Source organism: Trachypithecus francoisi, unplaced genomic scaffold (genome assembly GCF_009764315.1).
Source record: "Trachypithecus francoisi isolate TF-2019V2 unplaced genomic scaffold, Tfra_2.0 Contig01585, whole genome shotgun sequence".
In the NCBI taxonomy this organism is placed as follows: Eukaryota; Metazoa; Chordata; class Mammalia; order Primates; family Cercopithecidae; genus Trachypithecus; species Trachypithecus francoisi.
In genome coordinates, this window is record NW_022681444.1 from 4,799,779 (window position 1) to 4,823,670 (window position 23,892).

At 54.2% G+C, this 23,892-nt stretch overlaps 1 protein-coding gene across 21 annotated transcripts in view; it reads left to right on the top strand.

The window, feature by feature from the left end:
- Positions 1–23,892, top strand: part of RALGPS1 (Ral GEF with PH domain and SH3 binding motif 1) — a 327,157-nt gene that overhangs the window by 298,533 nt on the left and 4,732 nt on the right. For 11 of the 21 annotated variants that reach the window (XM_033191416.1, XM_033191464.1, XM_033191458.1 and 8 more), the window contains 8 exons: positions 2,739–2,865; positions 4,145–4,302; positions 6,670–6,721; positions 18,875–18,958; positions 20,319–20,424; positions 20,817–20,909; positions 21,134–21,239; positions 22,932–23,023. In XM_033191416.1, coding sequence (XP_033047307.1) covers positions 2,739–2,865; positions 4,145–4,302; positions 6,670–6,721; positions 18,875–18,958; positions 20,319–20,424; positions 20,817–20,909; positions 21,134–21,239; positions 22,932–23,023 — 818 coding nt within the window. Of the gene's footprint in view, positions 1–2,738; positions 2,866–4,144; positions 4,303–6,230; positions 6,309–6,669; positions 6,722–18,874; positions 18,959–20,318; positions 20,425–20,816; positions 20,954–21,133; positions 21,240–22,931; positions 23,024–23,892 lie in introns of those variants that run through there. The other 10 variants (XM_033191471.1, XM_033191501.1, XM_033191438.1 and 7 more) reach the window with 9 other exon arrangements.

The window sequence follows — 23,892 nt, forward strand, 5'->3', positions numbered from 1 at the left end:
AACTTTGAACACCATGTCATGGATGGTTTCAAGCAAGGCGATGACATGGTCAGCTTCACGTTTTTCAAATACTTGTGAAGCTGTGCTTGGGTTAGAGTTTAGAAGATCAGACTGGAGGCAGGAAGACAATAAAATCTGGGGGCCCAGACCAGTCAGTGACAAGAGAAGTGGGCAGGGAGGGTCTGTGCAGAGTCTGGAGGCCCTGGTGACTGTGCAGCAAGTGAGGAGGGAAGGGAGGAGAGAAGAGCCACATTGCCATGTGGGAGGAGCCGAGGGCGGGCTCCCATCCCAGGCCAGGCGACTGGGTAACGCACAATGCCTCCAGCCAAGGCTGGAAACAGAAGAAGGAGTTGCAGGCTCAGCCTCAGCTGTTCTGCACTTGGTGCATCTTAAGAAAGGGCAGATGGAAGGATAGTGCCAAGAGGTGGATATATGGGTCTCAGGCTCAGAAAAGAGGACTGGGCCAGGCCTGGTGGCACCATCCTGTGGTCCCAGCTACTCAGGAGGCTGAGGTGAGAGGGTTGCTTGAGCCGGTGAGACGGGGATATTGAGGCTGCAGTGAGCCGTCATAGCGTTACTGCACTCCAATCTGGGTGACAGGGCCAGACCCCATCTCAAAAAAAAAAAAAAAAAAGAAGAAGAAGAAGAAAAGAGGACTGTAGTCAAGATTTAAGAGTCATCAGCTATCCAATCAAATAAAAAATAGGAGCTGAAGAGGGAAGGCTGTGTAGACAACTCCAGCATGAAGGGTGTTAGAGGAGGAGGAGGAGCTCATGGAGGAGGTGGTGACAGAGACTGAAGAGGCACAGGGAGAAGCAGGAGAGTGTGGCATAGCGTCTGCCAAGGAAGGAGGGCATGTTGAGAAGGAGTGACCCCGAGCACCAGGTACCAAGGGCTCTGGGAGATGCTGACAAGCCTTCATTGGTTTGGCAAGAAGGAGGTCAGTGGACGTGTCATTAGGTACAGAAGTCAGAGCTGTGACTAGAGGAGCACAGATCTCCATTTGCTGGGAAAAGATCCAGTGAAGGACCTTGGCTTACAGGAAAAGAGAGACTAGAGCTTGCCTATAGGCTGGGGGAAGGAGTCAGAGAGAGAAGGGGAAAGTGAGGCAGTGAATTCTCAGAGGAGATGGGTAGGACCTGAGAGAAGAGATGGGCCCCGGCCTGGCAGGAAGGCCAGTGTGAATGGAGGTGTGCATGGCCACTGCAAGGGTGGCTGTGAGAGAGGTCCCACCTGACAACCAGTGTTGTCACTGAAGTAAAGAGTGGCAGCATTGGAAAGGTTTGGGGTCTTGGAGTTGCCTGGGGGCACTAAGGAAAGAAGTGACATTTTGGAATGTTATTGAGAATAAGAAAATTGGCTAAGGTCTAATAAAGGGATTGGTGGGGGCAGATGAAGGAGAAGGTGCCTGTGCAGAGTGGGATTGGGAAGGAGAGGGGATGGCAGAGGAGGCAATTCATGGGAAGTGAGCACTCCGCTGGCAGCAACCACCCCTGGTGCCTGGCCCAGATAGCCAGAGCTAGGCGAGCCTTTGGAGTCACCTCCCTTAAAGACCTCCCTTCGCAAGCCAGACAAACTAAAGAGTGCCACAGTAGCCAGGGTCACATTCCTCCAGACATAGCTGAAGATGTGGCCAGCATGAAGGATTCAGCCTCAGTCTCTGTGTATTGAGTGCAGTGAGGTTTGCACCCCTAACTGCCTGGCTCTGGTGACCTGTTAGCCCCATGACTGGGTTGAGAAGGACATGGTAATAATTACCATAATAAATTAAGTATGAGGGCTAAAAACTATGAAAGTCTGCATACATTACCTCATGGACTTCTGACCACCTGCAAGGTGAGTTGAATCATTCCCACTTTTCAGATGAGGAAACTGAGGCTCAAGGAATAAGTTCAGTAACCTATCCATGGTCCCAGGTAGCACATGAAAGACCTAAGATCTGAACCCTATCTGTCTAGCTGTGCTCTTGCCCTTTTGTGTTTAATGAGTACACAGAGACCAGAAAGTGGCTGTATAAGAGCTCAGGGGTAAGGGAATGGACTTGGTGTTAAAAAACACACTTTTTTGTTGTTGTTGTTGAGACGGAGTCTCACTCTGTCGCCCAGGCTGGAGTGCAGTGGCACAATCTCGGCTCACTGCAACCTCCACCTCCCGGGTTCAAGTGATTCTTCTGCCTTACCCTCCCGTGTAGCTGGGATTACAGGTGTGTGCCACCATACCTGGCTGATGTTTGTATTTTTAGTAGAGATGAGGTTTCACCATGTTGGCCAGGCTGGTTTCGAACGCCTGACCTCAGGTGATCCACCTGCCTTGGCCTCCCAAATTGCTGGGATTGCAGGCATGAGCCACCACACCCGGCCTAGAAGACACACTTTGAAGTCTCACCTCTGTTGTTCACCAGCTGGGTGTCCTTGGATAAGTCATGCCATGGGGAAGCAGGGCCAAGACTAGGCTGCTTATCCCCGTGTCCATCAGGGAGTGCCATGCACAGCAGGACATTGACCATCCTGAGAGTTGGTTGTCAGCCTTGGGGAGTCAATTACTATATGGAGAGTGAAGGATCAATATCTAATGAGTAAGAAGCTGCAGGGCTCCTATGAACCTTGCCCTATCTGTGACCGCTGGGCCAGTTGTTATACTCCAAACCCGGGGCCCGCCTCCACACCCCAACCCAGCCTGCACAGCCCCTCACCCTCCCATCATAATCCCTGTTGTTGCTCTCTCTGCTCTGTTTGCAGGTCCCTCTGCTGGCTCTGTTTGTGCGAGGTTCAGCCGGAGGCCCACCTGTCCTGATACGTCTGTTGCTGGCAGCCTCCCCACACCTCCAGTCCCCAGACACAGGAAGAGCCACAGCTTAGGCAACAAGTGGGTGACTGAGCAAGCCCTCCCCCGGGCTTCAGACCGTCCTGCACATGGGCCTGGGCACAGTGCAGGGAAACACTTGCTGACGGGGTCCCTCCCCTGCCCTGTTCTGGGAGTTGCTGATAAGAGCCCTTGGAATCCTGGCCAGTGCACTTTCCTGAGGCTGGTGTGAGCTTGGGAAGAGCTGAGGGGCACTGTGGCAGCACTGAGTCCACACCACTGACAGGTGTCTCAGGCTCAGTAGCTGGTGGAGGGAGGGTACAGGGAAGGGCAGGGAAGTAGCAGTGACATTCCAGAGAATTTGCCCAAGCCCAGTTAATGACTCATGGAAAAACCCCAAAGTCCAGTGGACACCAGTGATTGTCATCCAGGGCGGTGTTCAGTTTCTCATGGCATCTGCCTACAGAGCAGTGAACCTGCTGGCTCATCAGCCCTGTGGGGCCCAATAGCTGGGGGACATGCGTGAGTCCTCCGCACGGCTGGGGCAACTGTGCCTGTGTCTCCAGGGCGTTAGGCAGAGGCTTCCGAACAGATGAGTCCCTTCCTTCCTTCCTTCTTTCCTTCCTTCCTTTTCTCCCTCCCTCCCTCCCTCCCTTCCTCCTTCCTTCCTTTCCTTCCTTCTTCCCTCCCTCCCTCCCTTCCTCCTTACCTACCTACCTACCTACCACTTCCAAGGCATAAGCCTCAGCCCAGCCCAGGCAGGCCCTGGAGGAGCTCCAAGGCTGGAGGAGAAAGAGTTGCTCTCTGAGTGTTAAGCAGCCCTCTGCGCTAGACACTCTGCACATGCCTGTCAAGCATGATCTCCCTGAGTCCCCATGCAGGCCTCTGAGGTGGGTGCTATTATTACATATTTTGAGAATGAGTCTAATGAGGTTCAACAAGGTGGAGTTCCTTGCAATGGTGGAAAAACATCGGAGCAAGGGCCTAGACCAGATGTGTGTGACTCCAGGAGCAGACATCCTGGCCACAGGCCCACTGCCGCTCACCTGTGCGGCCTCATCACTCAGAAGCAGCATCTGCTCACTCGAACCTCATAGCCACCTGGGAGACAGGCAGGGCAAGTATCGTTATCCCCATTGGATGGATGGAGAAACTCAGGCTCAGAGAAAGGATGTGACTTGCCCAAGGTCATGGCATGAGAGAGGACAGAGCCTGTACCATGGCTCTGGGTGGAGGCCTTTTTCCTGCAGCTGCACCATCTGCTCCGGCCCCCAGGCAGGTGTAACCACTGTCACTCCATAGATAAGGAGCTTTGCCTTCTTTCTTCCTTTCCGTTTTCCAGTATGATGTGTCAGTTGAGTGTAGTTGAGAGTAAAAGTGCGACATTCCCATCGGAGAAAGCAAGGCACCTACTGGACGACAGTGTCCTAGAGTCCCGCAGCCCCCGAAAGGGCCTGGCCCTGACTTCCTCCTCTGCTGTCACCAATGGACTCTCCCTAGGTAAGCGTCTCCGGCCTGCACATGATAGGCTGGTGGGCTGTAGGCCCAGTGTGTGCTCTGTGTCTGTCTCTGTGTCACTGTGCCATGCCCAGTGGCGCTATCATTCTGGGGGACCCAGTGGCCCCTCACCTCCCTACAGAGGTGGCTGCCTGCAGGAATCACCCAGAGCCAGAGAAACCCTTGTCTCCTAGCCTCGTGGGCTTCATGAAGAGCCCTGGATCTGTCGTCATCCTGCTGTTGGCATGGCAGGCAGGTAGAAAAAGCAGCCATACACTTTCCTGAGATCAGCTGCTATTGGCTGGCAACTCCCTAGACCAGACTGGACCACAGTCAGGCTTCTGTCCCTGAGGGATCATGACCCACAGGGCCCTGCAGGGCAAAGCAGGAGAGGCTGCCAGGGAGGGTAGCTGGGTGGCTACAGGGTTCTCACTGCGTACTTGTCTTCACAATGGGAGCTAGAAGGAGGGAGGATGAAAAGCTGATGTTCAGGGATGAAATTGCATCACTGAGTGGCAGCCAGACATGGTGCTATGGCAACAGAAGAGGCAGAAATTGTGCTGCTGAGGCTGGGATAGGACGAACTTGACATTAGGACTCAGGCTGGTGTTGAGCTCTGGTTGTAGGTCCGTACCCCTGCAGTGTCCAGGTCAGCTGAGACAGGTGGGCAGCACCCTGTTAATACTGCCATCAGGCCAGTGCTCTCTCTGGTGCCTGGTGCCTTTCAGTGTGCCTGTGGCTTTGTGGTCTGTGTGTCTGTGTGTCTTTCGGCTTCCTTTAGCAGGGAGTCCTCCCACGGCTGTTGGTTAGACCAGTTGCCGAGCTGGGAGTTGATTTTGTGAGGACTGCAGGGCAGAGGGCCCAGAGCATGGGGCAGGGGGCGGGAGGGGACAGGAGAAATGGGCAGGAATCACTCCCACGTCCCTGTGAAAGCAAGTCAGTCTCAGAGGGCGTGGGCTATATGAGTCCAGGGGTCGCCGTCTCCCACGCCCTGGAAGTCTGACAAGCATGTTCTGTGTCTCCCTCTGTCCTCAGAGGAGGTCATCCTGTTTGGAGCCAGTCAGGGTTATACAACGGCTCAGGACAATGTGTCCAGGGTTCTGAGGTGTGCCTTGGGAGAAGAGTTCCAGGTCATGCGTGGGGAAAGGCTGGGCTGAGTAAAGGTGTGCAGATTTCTTCCCAGAGATGCAGCTGTGCTGGTGGGTGGGAGGAGTCCTCTAAGAAGGCATCAGAGTCCACAGTGTCCACATTCTTTGGTCATGGGACCCTCTTCCTTGGAATGGGACCTGGGTTCTGAGGAATGCCCTCTGGGGAATGCCGGCCCAACAGCACTCAGCAGAACAGCTGTTGTATATCCAGAAAACGTTCTGAGCTGTGCCTGAGTCCAGGCCTTGCTATTCCTGAGACAGAAAACGGAGGCAGATGCAGAGCTGTCCAGCGTCCAGACGGGAGATCACAAGGTTGTTTGGTTCCTGGCTCCTCAAATTGGGGAATTGAAACTGTTTTTCTGTTTGGGGCCAAAAGCCCTGATTAAGTGGCCATGTGTGCATGTGCCCTGTTGGGAGCTGGGCTGGTCCTCCCCTCTGTGATGAGGGCCATTACTCAGACAGATGCCAAGGGGCCTGGGATCCCCTCCCTCCTGCTCTCCCAGTGCTCAGCCTTGGTGCTCTTTCAGGAGCACTGAACCTCAGAGCCTCTGAGGTCTGAGAGACAGTCCAGAAGCATTGCGCGTGGATGCTTGGGTGACAGGAGAAAATCTCTTCTTCAAGAGGGCTTAGAGAGCCTGGGAGAAGCAGGGTCGCCCATTCAGCCCAGAGGGACAGGCCTGAAGGAGAAACAGGTAGCAAAACTGTGGGACCCAGCCCCTCTCTGTGACCCCACTGGCCAGGGGTTTGCAGGGGGTCTCCCTTGAGGCTTCTGTCTAATGCCAGGTACCTGCGCTGTGACCAGCGTCTAGTCAAGCCCTGACCCTTGTGGAAGAGGAAGAGGTGCTCATTTGGCCTCACCAGGTGAGGCCTGTTCTAGTCCTGGCTTCATGTGGGCCAGAAGGGAGGCAGTGGTGGAGCCAGTTCAGGCCCAGAAGAAAGCCTGAAGACCCAGACCCCAGCGGGCCAGTGGGCAGTTAGCTGCAGCCCTCGGGGGCAGTGGGAAGGTCGTAGAGGACCTGCCTGGAACAGTGGGATGGGGTGGTTCTTTGACCCTCCCAGAGCAGAGTTAGAACAAGCAGTAGCAAAAGCTCGAGTACCTCGAGGCTCCCAATGTGAGGAAGCAGTTTCTGTGGCACTTCTGTGAGCTCAGGGGCCTGACCCGGGAGAACGGGCCCCTCTTCTGTGAGGCCGTTGTGCTCATTGACCTGTGTTCCTTTTCCAGGCAGTAGTGAGAGCTCAGAGTTTAGTGAAGAGATGTCTTCAGGGCTGGAAAGGTGAGTGTGGCCTCAGCATGGCCTCCCTCCCAGGGGTGGTGCTTAGGGCCGAGGGAGCTGAAGACAGGCCCCGGGCAGGGATGGGCCCTGCCCCACCCACCCCATGCTGGCCTCGGTGAGGCTGCTCTGTGGCTCCTCCAGCAGCCTGGCCAGGGCAGTGCTGACTAGGAGGGAGGATGGAAGAGCAGGATGGGTGTCGGGGCCCCAGCCCCCATGCTTTGAGCAGCCCCACACCTCCTCGGATCCAGGAGTCTCTTCCTCCAGCACAGCTGCAGGAGGCCTGGGAGTAGATTTGGTCAAAAGTGTGGGTTCTTGAAACCGGAAGCCTAAGAAGTGGCCTGGTCTTGAGATGGGCATGTGGCTCCGCCTGGTGGGGTCTGAGAATATTGCAGCCTAATGGCCTCAGGCCTTGGGTATTTATTGACCCCCCACCCTGCTAGGCACTAGTGACAGGGAAGTGGCCACAGCCTCTGCCTCCCTTGAGGATCCCTTGAGGATCCCAAGCTTCGGCTCCTGGGAGAGCCTGTCAGCCCCAGGCCGCCTGCTCAGGAATTCCATCGCAGAGCTCCACGTACTGGTGTTTTCCTGTGCCAGGAGCCAGGTGATCTCTAGGAAGGCAGGGGACACTGTGAAGGGGGTGCCCCCACAGCCATGGCACCACCAGGGGTGAAGGGCATCATGGCGACTTAGGGTCTGAGGGGAGGCTGGAAACATCCAGTGACACAGAATGTCCAGTAAAGGCAGGTAGGCACCAGTATCCAGGGCCCTGGACATATACACACACATGCACATGCACACTCACATATACATGCCCTACACACTCACATATACCCATGCACACACTGTACACTTGCACTCACCTGTGCGTGCAGTCTCACATAGGCACACGCTCACACATGAGCTTGTGTACACATTCACATAACCACACTGGCACACGTGTACATATGCATGCATGCATGTACACTCTCACATTTGTGTGCACACACATATACATGTGTGCATAAGCACTCACATGCACACACGTGCGCACACACACTCCTCCTCTGGCACTGAAGCTTCTCTCCTCAGTCCCCATAATCATAAATTGAGCAGAGAGAAGATAAGTGCTGCCTAGCAACTCCTCCCAGGGCAGAGGGGCTGTCTGCTGCTCAGTGCTCTTGGTTGAGCATGGCCTGTGCCAAGCACTGTCCTGGTGCTTTGCGTGCGTGGATGTACCGAATCCTCAGCACTCCTGCACAACAGCCATTCGTAGTGTCTCCGTTTTGTTTTTTTTTTTTTTTTTTTTTTTGAGACGGAGTCTGGCTCTGTCGCCCGGGCTGGAGTGCAGTGGCTGGATCTCAGCTCACTGCAAGCTCCGCCTCCCGGGTTTACGCCATTCTCCTGCCTCAGCCTCCCGAGTAGCTGGGACTACAGGCGCCCGCCACCTCGCCCGGCTAGTTTTTTGTATTTTTTAGTAGAGACGGGGTTTCACCATGTTAGCCAGGATGGTCTCGATCTCCTGACCTCGTGATCCGCCCGTCTCGGCCTCCCAAAGTGCTGGGATTACAGGCTTGAGCCACCGCACCCGGCCGGTGTCTCCATTTTATACATGTGGAAAACAAGGCTCAGAGAGGTAAAATGACTTACCTGCTCCACACTCTGGTGTGGACAGAGCTGAGCCACACCCAACAGCCTCCTGACCAGTGAGCCACCTCTTCATCACTGCTCCACAGCTTGGCCAGATATGGGGACTGCCCCATATTGGTCAGTCAGTCTGTCTGCCTGTGAAACCCAAGATGGGGGGTGGTGGGGGAGTGATGGTATACCAGCCCTCAGAGGCTCTCTCTTTTCCCTCCCCACCTATCTGGGTTGCTCAGGCAAATGGGTCAGTAGCTTTCACCCTGGGAGCCACCCCAGCAGTGGGAAGGAGAACCAGACAGGCACAAGGGCAGACTCCAGAACTCTCAGCACCAGTCAGGGGACTGCTGGGGACACCCTGAGGGAGATGGCTTACAGGCAAGCCAGCACCTCCCCTGGCCTCAGGCCAATGAGAAGACATCAAATGGCAATCAGAGGCACAGATCCTGAATAGCAGCTAGACCTGGACCTGTTGTTCATTCATTCATTCTTTCTTTCTTTCTTTCACTCACTCATTCTTTCATTCACTCACTTACTCATTCAGTAGCTATTAAGCAACTGCTCCCTGCCAGACACCACACTAGTTACTGAGGGTGTAGTGGATGTAGTTCCTGCTAAGTACTCATGACTGAGATGAGAGCTTCTAGGAAGGAGGATGGTGAGGGAGAATTCCTTGTCCCAGGGAGATGATGCTGTTTGCAATGCTGTCATGATCACTGTAGGCCACAGCATTTCATAGCATTTAGATCACTATCCATCTGAATGTCTAGAATAAGTGATTTGGGGATCTCTTCCAAGCACTGGTCTCATGGCTGGCGCAGATGCCCAGCTCTGCCTCCAGCAGCCTTGAAACAGCCCTGCAGGGAGGACGTCCTGTTTCTCATCCTCTGAGGATAGCTTTTGGCCCAGCCCCACCTTGCTGAGGGGAGCAGGCCACCTGCTTTGGAGGATGCCAGTGGGCCTGTGATGTCTCCTCTAGTCAAGACCCAGACCCCGTGCAGTCCTGATGAGCAGATGCCAGCTGCCCCTTGGCCACCGACCTCCCTCTCCATCCTGCACTGCCTCTTACATTCCCTGAAATAATCCACACTCGCAAAAGCACAGGAGCATTCTGGGCCTTCCTGGAGAGTCCACGGGAGAGTTGGAAGGGAAGATTTACCTCTTGTAGCTTGAAAATCTTCATTGCCTGGGGCTCTTTTCTTTCAGTTACTCACCTTCGTGCTCTTTCCTGGGTCTTCTCTCTTTCTGACTTTCATGGGCCCCATGCTTAGCTCCTCCAGGTTCTCCCTGCCCTCCCAGCTCTCCCCCAGGCCAAATCTTCCTACTCTAATGGGGAGCAGACTCCCTCTTCCTCAGAAGACTGAGTGTCAGCCTGCCTGGGCGCAGAGGCCAGCACCTGCCCTGAAAGAGCCTCCCCTCCTTGGAGACCCCACCAGCTGTTCCCTGCAAATGCTGTAAGAACACAGCTTTCTCTGAAGGTCATACTGCCCGAGCAGACAGAGGCCATGGAGCCAGAGCCAAGGGTGCAGGGGAGGCCTGGGCCCCACTCAGAGAAAGGAGGGCGTGAGAGAGGAGAGGAAGAGGCTTGGCCATGGTTGGGGAGACAGCATTTCGCCCCACAGCTCTGAAGCTTAGGGGCCACCATCTTCTGTTGAAGACTGCGACCAGCGCCCTGCCCCTCAGCCCTGGTAATAAGCCTGCCCAAGCTAGGAAGAGAAATAGAACCAGATACCAAGATGAAAGGCAGGGAGACCCCAGGTCAGTTTCTCCACATCACACACACCTCCGGTGGGTTGAGGGCACACCTTCATCACCAAGAATGCCACTGTTAGCAGGCAGGCAGGAGTTTCTGTTGTCTGGCCAGGGGTGGGAGGGTGGGATCCTGCATGCCCGTCTGGTGAATTTGCCTTCTCTGAGTTTACACGCATAGATGTCTCCTTTTGGGTAGTAGCCAGAGTTCAGGCTGCAGATGCCCAGTGGGTCCCCAGAGTGTTCGGCCATAAACAGCTTCCACACAGGAGCTGGAGCCCACTGAGGCCTGTGGAACTGCTGTACTGCCCTCGGTGGGAATGGGCCTCTTCCTACTGGACCGTGGAACAAGGGTGCAAGAGCAAAGGGGACCCTCTTCTACTCTTCGTCCTCCTGTCTCCTCACCCATGTCAGCCTTGGCAAGGTCACAGGGCCTGTGGGGCCGGGGAGGGGCAGTGAGACGCAGAGAGGTGTTCGTTAGTCACTTCTGAGCCCCCAGGCTGCCTTAAAGACCCTCCCCTGCCCTCGGGGCCCAGAATGAGGACAGGATGGTGGTCCTGTACCAGGGCCCTCAGGAACCACAGAGCTATGGGCAGGGGTGGGCCTACTCTTCTCTGTGACTCCACCCAGCGTCCCTGGTCAGCAGTCTTCCTCACCTCATGCTGGGGAGAGTAGGGGCAAGGAGAAAAGGGGGTCCCCCAGCACACTCTGCTTTCCCAGGGAGGCAGGGAGGTGGCCACAGGACATTCAGTTACCTGGAGAGGAGGGTTGTGGGCTTGTCAGGATGATCTCCAACCAACCTCAGGCCCCTCGGAAACCAACACGAAAGGGAGCGTGTAGTCAGGAGCAGAAGTAATGGAGAACAGATGCCTTTTTCTGCCTGATTTGGAAAGCAAGTGTTGGCACTAAGATGAAAACAAGAATATCAGCCTACGAGTTAAAGGATTTTAAATGAGGTGTTTTAAAAAAGGCGAACAAAATTGTAGTGGCGATCATGTATGTATATATGAAAATAGAGTCTCACTCATCCTGAGTATTTCTGGGCTGTACGTTTATTGAGTGAGTTTATTTTCTCTGTATTCTTCAGATTTTCCACAATGGGTAAATGTTTCTTTTCTACCCAGAAAAACAATTAACATATAACTGTACAAAAGAAGACATAATCAGAAATGATTACTGATCAGTTTTTAACAATTGAAATATGAAAGTGCCACAAAGTTGATTATGAAACCTTGGCCACCATCTCCCCTGGTCAGACTCGCCCGTCTCTGTGGAAGGGCCTTCTCGTGTGAGGCACAGGCTGTAATACAGGTAGTAGGAAGAGTAGGGGATGGGGGGTCCTCGGAAGGCCCAGGGTGAGAGGAGGCCCCTGTAGTGAGAGGGAAGTGAGGCTGGGGCAGGGTTGGAGGGCACAGAGCAAAACCCTCTGAACAAAGCCTGTTCCTCTTCCTGCTCTGGAGGAGGTGAGGGGGAACGGGTCAGAGCTCAGAGTCTTAAACAAGTCCTGTTAGGGAAGCAGTTGTGCAGGATCCAACAGGGCGACCTGCATCAGGCACCAGGCTCAGAGGTGGCTTCTGGAGGAGGGGATGGTTAAGCAGCAGCCCAGGACATTTAGTGAAGAGGACCCTAGAGTGCCCTCAAGGTGGGACCTGGGACCTGAAGAGGCTGCGGGCTGTGAATCATGCACCAGGCTGGGACAGATGGCCCCGGGCTTGGTGTCTGTAAGAGTCTTGTACAGGAGAGCTGGGCCCCATGGCAAGTCCTGTTCTCTGGAGTTCTCAGTGGACCTCCACAGTGAAAGGCACAGCCAGCCTTGCAGGGGGACCTGAAGTTAGGGCCACTGATCCTCCCAGGCCCTTGGGTAGCTCTCAGTATCTCTGAGCCTCCATTCCTCAGCCCTGTGATGAGGCTAGGCGCAGTAAAGATCTAGCATATAGGTGGAGCTGCCACATCTGAGGAAGTGATTTAGGGACTTTTTTTTTTTTTTTAAGACAGGGTCTCTCTCTGTTTTCCAGGCTGGAGTGCAGTGGCACTGCCATAGCTCACTGCAGCCTTGATCTCCCAGGCTCAAGCGATCCTGCTGTCTCTGCCTCCCAAGTAGCTGGGTACAGGTGCACACCACTGTGCCTGGCTAATTTTTTTTATTTTAATTTTCAGTAGAGGTGGGGGCTCACTGTACTTCCTAGCTGGTCTCAAGTGATCCTCCCATCCCCACTTCCAAAGTGCTGGGATGACAGGCAGGAGCCACTGTGCCCAACCTGAGTTGGGGACTTTTATGAATTTCCCTCAATAGGTACTACTTACCACCAAGAAAGCAACTCAGGGGTCTAAGGCTGGGTAGGGGGAAGAAAAATGTCCTCAAATGCAGTTCAGTGATCATGGGAGGGATGGACCAGAATGATGGCAAATTTCTACCAGCACCTGCTGGCCTCCAGGATGACACTAGACTGTAGGGGGCCCCTCTAAGAGGTCACTGCAGACAGTTGCCCCCCAGAGTGCTATGGGGTGGTGCTGTAGGGTGTTCAGGGAGTTGGGTGATGCAGCTTCTGCCCATGTGAGGTTTACCTGCTCGTTTTAGCTGGTGGGATCATCTGACATCCTTAAGGAGGCACCGGCGAAATGCAGTCATGGTGACAGAGCACCAAGCCTCCTGCCCCAAAAACTGAGTTTTAAAAGACACTTGTTTCCTTCCTTGAGAAGATCAGAGGACCCTGGTAGATGCCCAGGTTTGCCAGGTCACAAGGATGCCTCTCAAGCCCCAGACTCTGCAGTATTTTGGGAGAGGCAGGCCAGCCTCAGGAGGCGATCCTGCAGGTTGTGCGTCCCCTTGGCTGCAGCAGACATGCCAGTGGCCATTCTCAGGGTGGCTGCCGAAGAGAACCTCACTGTCCCCTACACCTGTGGCTGAGGCCAGGATCCCAGGCTCTCATTCCTCCCCTAAGTCTGGTTTCCTCGGGTTCATTTGCTGCCTGGCGCCTGGCTTCAGTGCTCTGGATACTTGACCTATCTCTCCTGCATGAGACTCAGAGACACTGAGCCCTGGGCCACCTGTCCCAGCTTGGTGCATGACTCAGAGCCTGCGGCCTCTTCAGGTCCCAGGACCCCTGTCGAGGGATCACTAGAGTTCTCTTCACCAAATATCCTCTGGGTGGCAGCCCAGTTAGACAATTTGCCAGCTTCTGATTTGGGTTTCTCTCCAATATGTGATCTCTTGCCTCACTCCCTTAGCTCCAAACACTAGAGTCTGGCAGTTGAGGCTCCAGCCAGCAGACTGAGAGAAGTCTGCAGAAAGAATAGTGCACAGAGAACCCCTGGCCTCGAGGTTCCAAGGCCTTTTGCTTGACTCTGTTTTCGAGCCCTGCCAGGCAGCTACTGCTGCTTCATGGGTAGCTGAGAAATCTCTGCCCACAGCTTCTCTGTCCAATACCTACAATTCCTCCAGAGTCAGCACCTAGAAAGTGGGCAGGATTCTCCTTCCATCTTGTGTCCATCCTTCTCTGTGCATATCTGCTTTACCACTCCCCACTCTCTCTCAGACAAGATTTCTGGACTTCTCAGTGCACAGAGGGGAAGACGGATGATACCTCAGAGCTCCCAAGTTTACATGTGATAGTTTTGCCCAGCCACTGAGCCTCACTTTCAGCCTCTCAGGTCTGGTTCCTAATCACCAGGAGAGAAGATCTGGTTTATCTGGCTTACCTGGCTTGGATCACTGGTGTTGCCCTGTCCACTCAGCTGTCAGAAGGATGGGGACATGCAATACAAACGTGGCTCCTAGGGATCCACTTAGTGAATCAGGGACATTGCCCAGAGAAGAGTTGGTGGCCCATAGAGAGCAAATGTCCTTCAAAAAGTGCTGCTAGAAGGGACATCCCAGGGCCCAGCAGAATTCAGGGTAGCAGCTTCCTGCCTGAAGATGAGGGTGAAGCATCAGAAAGTGGCCAGGATAGACCATGGCCTAATTGGATGGCTTCCCATCCAGGGTCTGCAGGCGCAGGTGGACACTGCTGATCAATAGTATCGCCTGGGCCCTCCCACATGTGCACTCCTACCCAGGCTCTATGGACTTGAGGCTAGGGCTCTGTGTACAGAAGATTAGGGGAAGTATATTAGTCTGTTCTCAGGCTGCTAATAAAGTCATACCCAAGACTAGGGAATTTATAAAGGAAAGAAATTTAACTGACTCACAGTTCAGCATGGCTGGAGAGGCCTCAGGAAACTTACAATCATGATGGAAGGGGAAGCAAACACCTCCTTCACATGGTGGCAGCAAGGAGAAGGGCTGAGCGAAAGGGGGAAAAGCCCCTTAGAAAACCATCAGATCTCATGAGAACTCACTATCATGAGAACAGCAGCATGGGGGTAACCACCCCCATGATTCAATTACCTCCCACTGGGTCCCTCCCATGACACATGGAGATTATGGGAACTACAATTCAAGATGAGATTTGGGTGAGGACACAGCCAAACCATATCAGGGAAGGACCCTACTTCTACTAAGACCAAGATTACCAAGGTCTCAATGTAATTATTTTCTGCTCTCCAACCTCCTAGCCCAGAAACAGGGACTTAGGGCTTTCTGAAATGAAATCCCCAGGATACCTACAACCTAATGTGTACCTAGAAATGATGGAGTGAAGATAGCCTTTCAGACCCGCTTGACTAGTCTGAATGCTCATGATGCTGTTGGCCCAGGAAGTGCCCTGGCCGCTTCCACCTCAATAGCACCACCCACTCTGCCTCTTCCCAGTGTCATGATCTTGGGCAAGTGACTCCACCTCTCCAAGCATCAGGTTCTTTATCTATAAGGTGGAGATAATAATAGTGCCTGCCTCACAGTGTTATATGAGTAAATGAGATGCTGAGCGAATCCTGCTTAGCACATTGCCTGGCACCCGTTGTCTCATCACCACCACCACCACCGTTACCACCATCACCGTCCCATTCCATCCTCCCACTTTCACTGTCACCACCACCACCACCATCATCATCCCGTCATCTCACTGTCCTATCATTATCATCATCCCATAACCCCATCCTCCTCATCATCAGCTTGCACACCCCTTGGGACTGAAGTGTTCTATATTGTTGCCAGTCGATGTCTTCCCAGACTCAGGCTCCCACAAGCTCCTGGTCTGGGCAAGCCTCAATTGCCTGTTTCAGCCCTCCTCCTGACTCCACCTAAGATCCCTGAGAGGGGACAGTCAAATGGCCTTCCTAGGACACTGTGTTCAGCCACGGGTTCTCAGAATGACATTGGGAAAAGTGTCTGTGGTTCTGGGCTATGAGCCCTTATGTCAGTTACCAAAAAAAAAAAAAAGAAGAAGAATCTATGATTTCTGTGGTTCCTCTGATACCACCACCCAATCATTTTGCATTTTCTGGCCCTGAGCATTCAAATAACAAATTTTCTCAAAGCAGGGACATTTCCAGACACTTTCAGATTGTCTGGTTCCGGTGGCTGAAGATCCTAGCTGCTCTATGCTGATGCTGGCCTGCCAGGCAGCCAGAGTTGCCCTGCCCAGCAAGGTCCTCCTCCAACTCTGGAGGGCTCACCTAGAGCGAAGGCTGGCCACTTCCACCCTGACTCTATGTTCCTAAAGGTTGGCCTGGAGAAAGGTCACACTGGTGCTGCTCTTCAAGGCCTGGGGTCGCTCCCCCTGGCTCCAGAGAGAACAGGCTCTGACTTCCACAGCCTGGAGCAGCCACCCTGGCACAGGCCCTCCACCCGCACCAGAAAATGAGCCTCCCTTTGTGAACACTTGAGTCTCTGTCTGTAATGACAGGCCAGCAAGGTGATGCCTCCTTGAGCCTCAGTTTCCTCATCTTAAACTGAGAACAGGGCCCCTCTCACAGAGCTGGGCATGCTCTTGTGTGAAAGCATGTAGTTGGCACGTGGTATGCCGTTGAAAAGAGGCAGTTGCTCTTCAGTGCCAGGCAGCAACTGCCAGGAGACCGCTCCACTGGGGCCACCAAGGGACCAGGAGACCTGGGAGGTGGCCCCATCCTGGGAGATCCCCAAGCCTAAGAATCTTGTGGTCATTCGGTCTCAGACACTGACAAATCCCAGGCAGCGTGAGTGCAGGTGGGGACCCACAAGTAGAGGAACCTCTGAGAGGAGAATGCCAGTAAGAGCCTGTGGTGGCTCAGTCCCTGTGACAGACCCCACCGTGCTGCCTCTGCCACCTCTCCCTCTATCCTGAAAGGCCACAGTGGGCCAGTGCCTGCGACAGACCCCACCCTGCTGCCGCTGCCACCTCTTTATCCTGAGAGGAGAATGCCAGCAAGAGCCCGCGGTGGCCGAGTCCCTGCGACAGACCCCACCGTGCTGCCGCTGCCACCTCTCCCTCTATCCTGAAAGGCCACAGTGGCCCAGTCCCTGTGAGAGACCCCACCGTGCTGCCACTGCTGCCTCTCCCTCTATCCAGAAAGGCCACAGTGGCCCAGTCCCTGTGACAGGCCCCACTGTGCTGCCGCTGACGCCTCTCCCTCTATCCTAAAAGGCTGCATCTCACAGTGTGGTGAGGAACTTGGGCTGCAGAGTCAGACAGTCCTGGGTTCAAGTCCTAGCTTACAAGACTCATGCCTTGGTCAAGTAGGTTCACATCACTGAGCCTCAGTTTCCTCCTTGTGGGGAGGGTAAGGGTGCTTCACACAAAGTTTTCGCTACAGTGTGAGTGCACTCGATGAAGTTGCAGGGGCATCAGAGCGTGTGAGCATGTGAGCGCTCACCACCTAGTGACTACTTGGTCTGTCGAGAGCTCCCCAGCGACCCCTGGTATCCTTGTGCTCCCCGCCAGTCCACTCCTCACTCCTTTAGGGAGGACATGAGGAAAGGCTGCTTATGAGACTGACCTGCTTGGAAGATGCTTGTTTCAAGCTCTCCATCAACAGATGTCCGTTCCTTCAAACATCTGTGAAATACGAAGCTACGCACTGTCTCACGCAAAGGGAGAGAATGATGGGAAGAAAGTAGCCGCGCTGGCCACTGTGCCCTGTCTCAGGTGCTGTGCAAACTGCGGACGATCCACTGCCATCACATTCTCCTCAGGTAACAGGGAAAAAGACTCATGAGAAGAAAAGTGGCCAAGGGGCCACAGGGCGCGGCTCTGGGAAGGTGGACTCCATCCTCAGCTCCCAACAGGTGGCAGCTCAGAGCTGGAATCCAGCTCAGGTGAGGCGGAAACGTCCCTGGGTAGCAGACAAAGCCACACAGGATCTCACGGCAGGAAAGTCCATTGTCAGACCCTGCTCAGAAGAAATCCCTGGTTACAGCTGGAAGAAGAGCAGCCCCGGAGGCAGCCGTGGCCAGTTCCCCTGAGCAGTGCTGCTTCTGCACGGGCTTGTGCAGTGACCTGCCGTGCTAGTGCACTCACTTGCGAGGTGCCCAGCCTGTGGTGTCGGTAACAGTGAAGTTGGTGACTGTTTGACTTGTCCAGAATGAGAGACTCATGGTTATCTGCATGGGTCACATTCACTCGCTGCACTCCACCCCTCTTTCTGAGAGGGAGGTGGCCATTGGGCCAGTGGCCTGGTAGTTTAGCACACGAGGGCCTCTCTTGTCTGTGCTACAGCTCAGTATGGGTGGTGGTGGGGTCAGCCTATGACCACCCTGACACTCGTTATGTTAGAGAACTGGGGGGTCAAGCACATGCTATGGTACACCACCCAGAGAGGAGGAGCCGATGGGCAGGAGGCTCAGGGGCCTGGAGCAGCCATCCCAGCTAACCATCAAACTCCCACCAGCCCTGGGCCCTGGACAGTGGACCCGAGATGGTCATCAAGAAGAGCTCCTTCCTGGGAGGAGGACAAAGGCCCCTGGGCAGGTCCAGTGTACCTGCTGCAATGCGTGAGGGCGGCCCCACACCACCCACAGGCGCTGGTGTCACAGAGCAACATGCAGCAACCTACGGCTGACCATGGAGGACTGAGGGGATCTTACAAAGGAACTCTGGGCCTCATCTGACTTTATTAAGTTGATTATATTGTTGTCTGGCCAATGGGCAAGAAGAGCTGTGGTCAGAGAGTAGGCCATGCCTCAAGGGTGGGGAGAAGGTTGGAACATCAAGTGGATACGGGACGTGAGTCTTCTAAGACAGGAGAGGCTAAAGGAGAAAGAGGGTGCCTCCCTGCAAAGAGGCAGAGCAGGAAGCTGCACGCTGCCCTGGAAAGGCTCACTGCCGGGAGTGCAGGTGAGAGGAAAGCCAGAGGGCTGCCCACGGAGCAAGCTTGGAGCATGGACTCCTGGATGCTGCAGCAGGTCACAGAGCAAGTTTGCAGGGGCCTGGCTGGAGCCACAGAGGAGACTGTCCAGTGGAGAGGATGTAGCAAACAGAAGGCTCCAGTTATGTCCTGGTGAATGGCCCCCAGGCCCGACATGCAAGGCTGCCCACAATTCTGTGTGCACTTTTCATGTGGACTTGCCATGGATTGTCGGGGCTGTACAGTGTTTGCTATGAAACATCTCAGCCCCAAACTGAGGCAAGTGGGCGTGCCTGGATTTTAATCATGCTCTTGACACTGGAAAAAGGGTGAACACTCAATAAAAAGTTGAAAGAATTACCTGGAGACTTGGAGACTCTGAGGGTTGCTGTGTTTACTGGCCAGGCAGCTCCAGGTGTGCTTGCAGTGTGGCCGAGGAGGCTGGGGAGAAGTTGGGGAGGGAGGGAGGTTGCTCTGCGGGGCTTCCTGAGCTAACTGATTATGTAGTCCGGGGTGCTCTTGCTTCCTTCAGGAGCATCTGGTCTTTCAAAGCTGTTGCTAAAATTTAACCCTTTTCCTCTGAAGCAGGGGACGTCTCTATGCCACCCTGGGGCCCAACTGGCGGGTTCCAGTTCGGAACTCTCCCAGAACCCGGAGCTGTGTCTACAGGTATCCATGTGTTCATGTGTTCATTTGTTTGACACATAGCTTGTTATATGGCGTGCTGGATGCCAAGCACTGTGCTAGAGGCTGCCGAAAGAGACACAGCCTTTGCCCCCGTGAGGCTACTGCCAGGTGCACTGGCTGTCCCAGAGGAGGTGAGGGGCACTCAGGAAGAGGAGGGGGAGCTTACTTGGTTCCGGAGATCAGGGAGGGCCTCCCTGAAAAAGAGACTGGAAGAATGATAGGAATTCGCCAAATAATTGGAAGTAGAGGGGCAATGAGAGTGCTGCCAGCAAAGGGACAGCGTGGGCTGTGAGGCAGGAAGGGCTGGATGATTTGAGTGAAGGGAAGGGAGGGAATGTTGGAAGGAATGAGAGAAGGCAGGGACATGAGATGAGCCGGAGCCGCATCCAGCATCCAGCAGGGGTGAGGATGGTGGCTCAGACCTTAAAAACGACAGGGAGCCATAAAAGGGGCTTGCTGTGGGTGGGTGGAGGAGAGGAGAGGAGAGGGGGAGGGTGGAGGCACTGGCCAGTGTGGATCCAGGATGGCCAGTGGAGCGCACTGGGCAGTGGCTCAAAGGACGGTCCGGTGGCCTAAGGTGTAGTGGGATGGCTAAGGTGGATGGTCAGACATGTTTAGTACCTGATCCCCAGTGCATCCTTGGGATTGATTAGGTTACAGGGGCATCCGAAACAGAAGAAAACCCCAGCTTTCTGGCTGAAGCAGCCAGTAGGGGGTGGTGCCATTCCTGGGGCGTGGGCAGATCTGGAGCTCAGGAGGGAGGTGTAGGCTGCCATGCCCTTGGACGCCTTCATCTGTAGGTGATGCTTGAGTCCCCAAGAGAGACGATGAGTGAAGAGCCTGGGAAAGGTGTGGGGAATGGTGCGTGTGGGCTCGCGTCCCTCTTGTCACTCCACACCGCCTCTTCCCGTCCTCGCTGCTCCTCTGAGGCTCCTGCCAACACCAGAAGGAAGGGCTGCTGGAGCTGGGGCTTCACAGGCACCAGCTCCTCAGGTGTGGAGGAGCCCACACCAGCCCCAGGGAGTGGCCAGGCTGCAGCCACGACAAAAGCAGCCCTCAGGATAGGTTGGGGGTGCTGATCGGGGCCTGGGTTATGAGGAACTTGGTCACCAAGCCTGGAGCTTTGCCGCCCCAGAGAGACGGGTGTGGGAGTCCTTGGCGGTGGGCCCTTCATGTGCATCATCACCTGGCCCTCCCCTCCGGGCCTTGCCCTGTGCTGTTGAGTCTGGACTGCTGGGACATCACGGACTTGGTAGTGGGGGCACCTGTGGTCCCCAGTGAGAGAGAGGGTGCTTGACCTCAGCTCCTCCAGGGCGATGTCTGACCGATGGTCTCTCCTCAGCCCCACCGGCCCGTGCATCTGTTCTCTGGGGAATTCAGCAGCCGTGCCCACCATGGAGGGGCCTCTGAGAAGAAAAACTCTGCTCAAGGAAGGGCGGAAGCCTGCAGTAAGTACAGACCCGCATCCACCTGGGCAGCAGGGGCTTCCGCGTCTGTAAATAGTGCTTACTCCTAGAGGTCTCAGCAAAAAAGTCACATGCGTGGCAGAGGCCCGGCTTGCAGTGGGCGTGCAGTGAGCTGAATTCTGAGGAATTACGCCCGACACTGCCTTAAAATAAACAAAAGAAGGGCTCCCTGAGTAAAGGAGCAAGAGAGGGGAGGGAAGACGCCTCCTCTCTTGGTCCTAGGTGGAAGTTAGCATTGCCAGGGGGTGGTGGAGGGCCAGGGAAGAGATGGGGCCTGCAGTGGCATTGATGGGATGGCTGGGTCTGGAATCAGCCAGGGGTCCTCTACCCCCATCACCCCTGGTGGCATCACTCAGCCTCTCCTTACTCTGTAGCTGTCCTCGTGGACCAGGTACTGGGTCATACTCTCAGGATCCACCCTCCTGTACTACGGAGCCAAGTCCTTGCGGGGCACAGACAGAAAACACGTAAGTCCCTCGAAAGGACTCTAGTACTGGGACTTCCTCTAGTGGGGAAGGGAGCTCTGTGAACTGTGGAGGATGGTGGTGGAAAAGGGATCTATGTGAACTGCGGAGGATGCAGGTGGGAAGGTGGCAGGGGAGGGAGGGAGCCTTGCCTGACCCAGGTCGGCCTCCCTTGTGGAGTGGAGGGCTGGGCCCGGGTCTCCGGCTGTGTTGTTGCTCTCCTCCAGTATAAATCCACACCTGGCAAAAAGGTTTCCATCGTGGGCTGGATGGTGCAGCTGCCTGATGACCCCGAGCACCCAGATATCTTCCAGCTGAACAACCCTGACAAAGGTAGGCAGCAGGCCAGAGCTGGTGCCTGCAGCTGCTCTCTGCCCATTTTCTCTCCTGCTCAGTGTGCATTTTGGTTATTAGGAGCTTTTGAGGCTGCTGCCTTCCCTTTGCTTTAGATTCTGATGTTCGTGGGGTCCATGCTAGTCCACAAAGGCTGCATAGATCATGGTTGGCCTGTCCTTTGAGCAGGGTACGAGGCACAGGGTGCTGGAATCCTTTTTGCGGCCTTACCTGTGGCTGCTGGGGCCCATCACTCCAGGAGCGGTAGCCTCACGGTCTTGGAATAAATAGTAAGGCTGGATGAGGCAGGGCCATAAGGCTGGAAGGGTCTTGGCTCTGGGGAGATGTCAGGGATCCCCTGACATGCCTGTGCCATGAGACTCTGGCAGTTTCCAGATCCAAGGCCAACTCAGAGAAGAACGCTTTTAACTTCCCAAAGCTCCAACCTTCTCTAGCTGTCTCCCAGTTCCTCCTGGTTCCCACTTCATGATCATGCTGCGAAGAAGGAGAGATTCTGGACGCCATCCTGTCGAGTAGCCCTGTCTTCATTGACATTCGGAACAGACTATGGCGGGTCTCCTCAGTAACCCATGTCACATGACAAAAATCCAAAATTGCCTGGGTCAATTGGATTCCAACCAGGCAAACTGACTGGGGCTGGAAAATCCCCACGCATTTTCACACCTTAACAGGAATGTTCTACTGTAGGGTTCATGAACACACAAATCACCTGGAGATCTGGTTAAAATTCCGATTTGGATTCAACAGATCTGGGGTAGAGACCAAGATTCTGCATTTCCAACAAGCTCCCGGGCGATGCAGATGGCGGTGCTGGTGGGGAGACCATGCCTTGAGTTTCAGGCTGTAATGTTCTTAGCTGAGAAGCAGAGAAACAAAGGGAGCCTCCAGGATCCTGGAATGGGGAAGAGATACATTGCCAAGTTCTCTGCTCAGTGTCTGTGTGACTGAAGCCACATTGGTTGCACACATGTGGCAGTGTGTCCTGAGTTTGGTTACCCTTGTTCCTCCCTCAACAGTCTGGACCAGATTAGCAGTGGTTTCTTAAGGAAATGCGACACAGGGGGTGGCCAGGGTCCATGGACAGAATTCAAGAGGTCTGTGAACTTGGGTGTGGAAAAAAATGCATCTTTGTTTTCAGTGACTTCTGACTCCTTCAGTTATGAGTATAAGCATCCAACAATAAAAATGTTAGCAATACCTGTGATTTGATTTCCAAGAGAAATCACATATTGTTACAGACATTTCAAAATGTCACTTATGCTTATCTCTTTGAAATTACAGTACAGTATCAGACTTGTACTAGATCTTGTTCTTAGTGCTTTAACATAGAAGCACCTATAGAATTATCCCACCGGTTTGTTTTTTAGTAGTTTAATAACTATATTTGAGTATTATCGATTTCCTTTGTATTTTATACTTTTGGAAACATGATTCTGAGGATGGTCCACAGGCTTAACCAGATAGCCAAAGGCTATCCAAAATGGTTAAAAGCCATGGTCCAAAGAGACCACTGGAGGGAGCCCTGGAGGCTGCTTTCTCTGCATGTTCCGGCTCACCTGGGCCGACCTTCCTAGTTGAGTTACCCGTGTTTACATTTATCTTTATGCCACAGTCACCAGCTGACCCTCCTACGCGGCCCTCTTCTTAACTCATGGTTTCTGTATCCATCAGGCAATGTTTACAAGTTTCAGACTGGTTCCCGATTTCATGCAATACTGTGGCACAAGCATTTGGATGATGCATGTAAAAGCAACAGGCCTCAGGTAAAGTCACCAGAATCCTGCTTGTCACCTGAAATATCCTCTCCCACCCTTGGCACTAAGGGTCCTTAGAAAACAGGGTTCTCTTCTTTCAGAGCCCATTAGCCACACTCTCAGATACCCTCTTCTGATCAGCATCTTCCCTTGAGACAAGGCACCCCCTCGCTCAGCTTGGAACTAAGCCCAGCTCCAGACCAGAACTTTGAATCTGGTTCCTGTGTCTTTCCCACAATAGGAAATGCCACAGAAACACCCACTAGGGGATAGTTATGAGCAGCTGCGATATCACCCCAGGATCAGGTTCTAGCATCTATTTAGGTCATCCCTGCCAAGAGCTGACTTCATGGGAATACGCCACACTCATTCCTCCCTGCCCCACAACCCTTGGGAATAACGCAGCTAACTTACTGACAGCCAGCGATGGGCCAGGCAAGGCCGCTGGTGAAAGGGGTCCCTAGCTTCTCAGTGTGTTTGAACCAGTAGATTCTGTATTGACATAGGTCCCCTCTGGCCTACTGGGCCTGGCTCGTGGTATGGCCCCCTCCCCTGGTCGCCCCCAGCCATCCCACCAAGGGTGTTACATGAAATGCTTCACGTGCAGGAATTGGCTGAATTCTCCCAACATCCCTGTGAGGTAGATTCTCTTACTGTCTCCATTTTATGCTGAGGATTCTGAGGCTCAGAAAGGGGCAGACACACGTTTAAGGTCCCACATTAGTGAGCAGTGGAGCTGGGATTGAACCCAAGTCTGCCTGACTCCCCTGATTCGCTACTTGTTGCCCCTGAGCCCTCCTGCCTGTCCTGCCTCCACTTCCCTGGTAACCCCCGCAGCTGAGCAAAAGACTGGAAGCACATCCGCAGCTGTCCAGGCT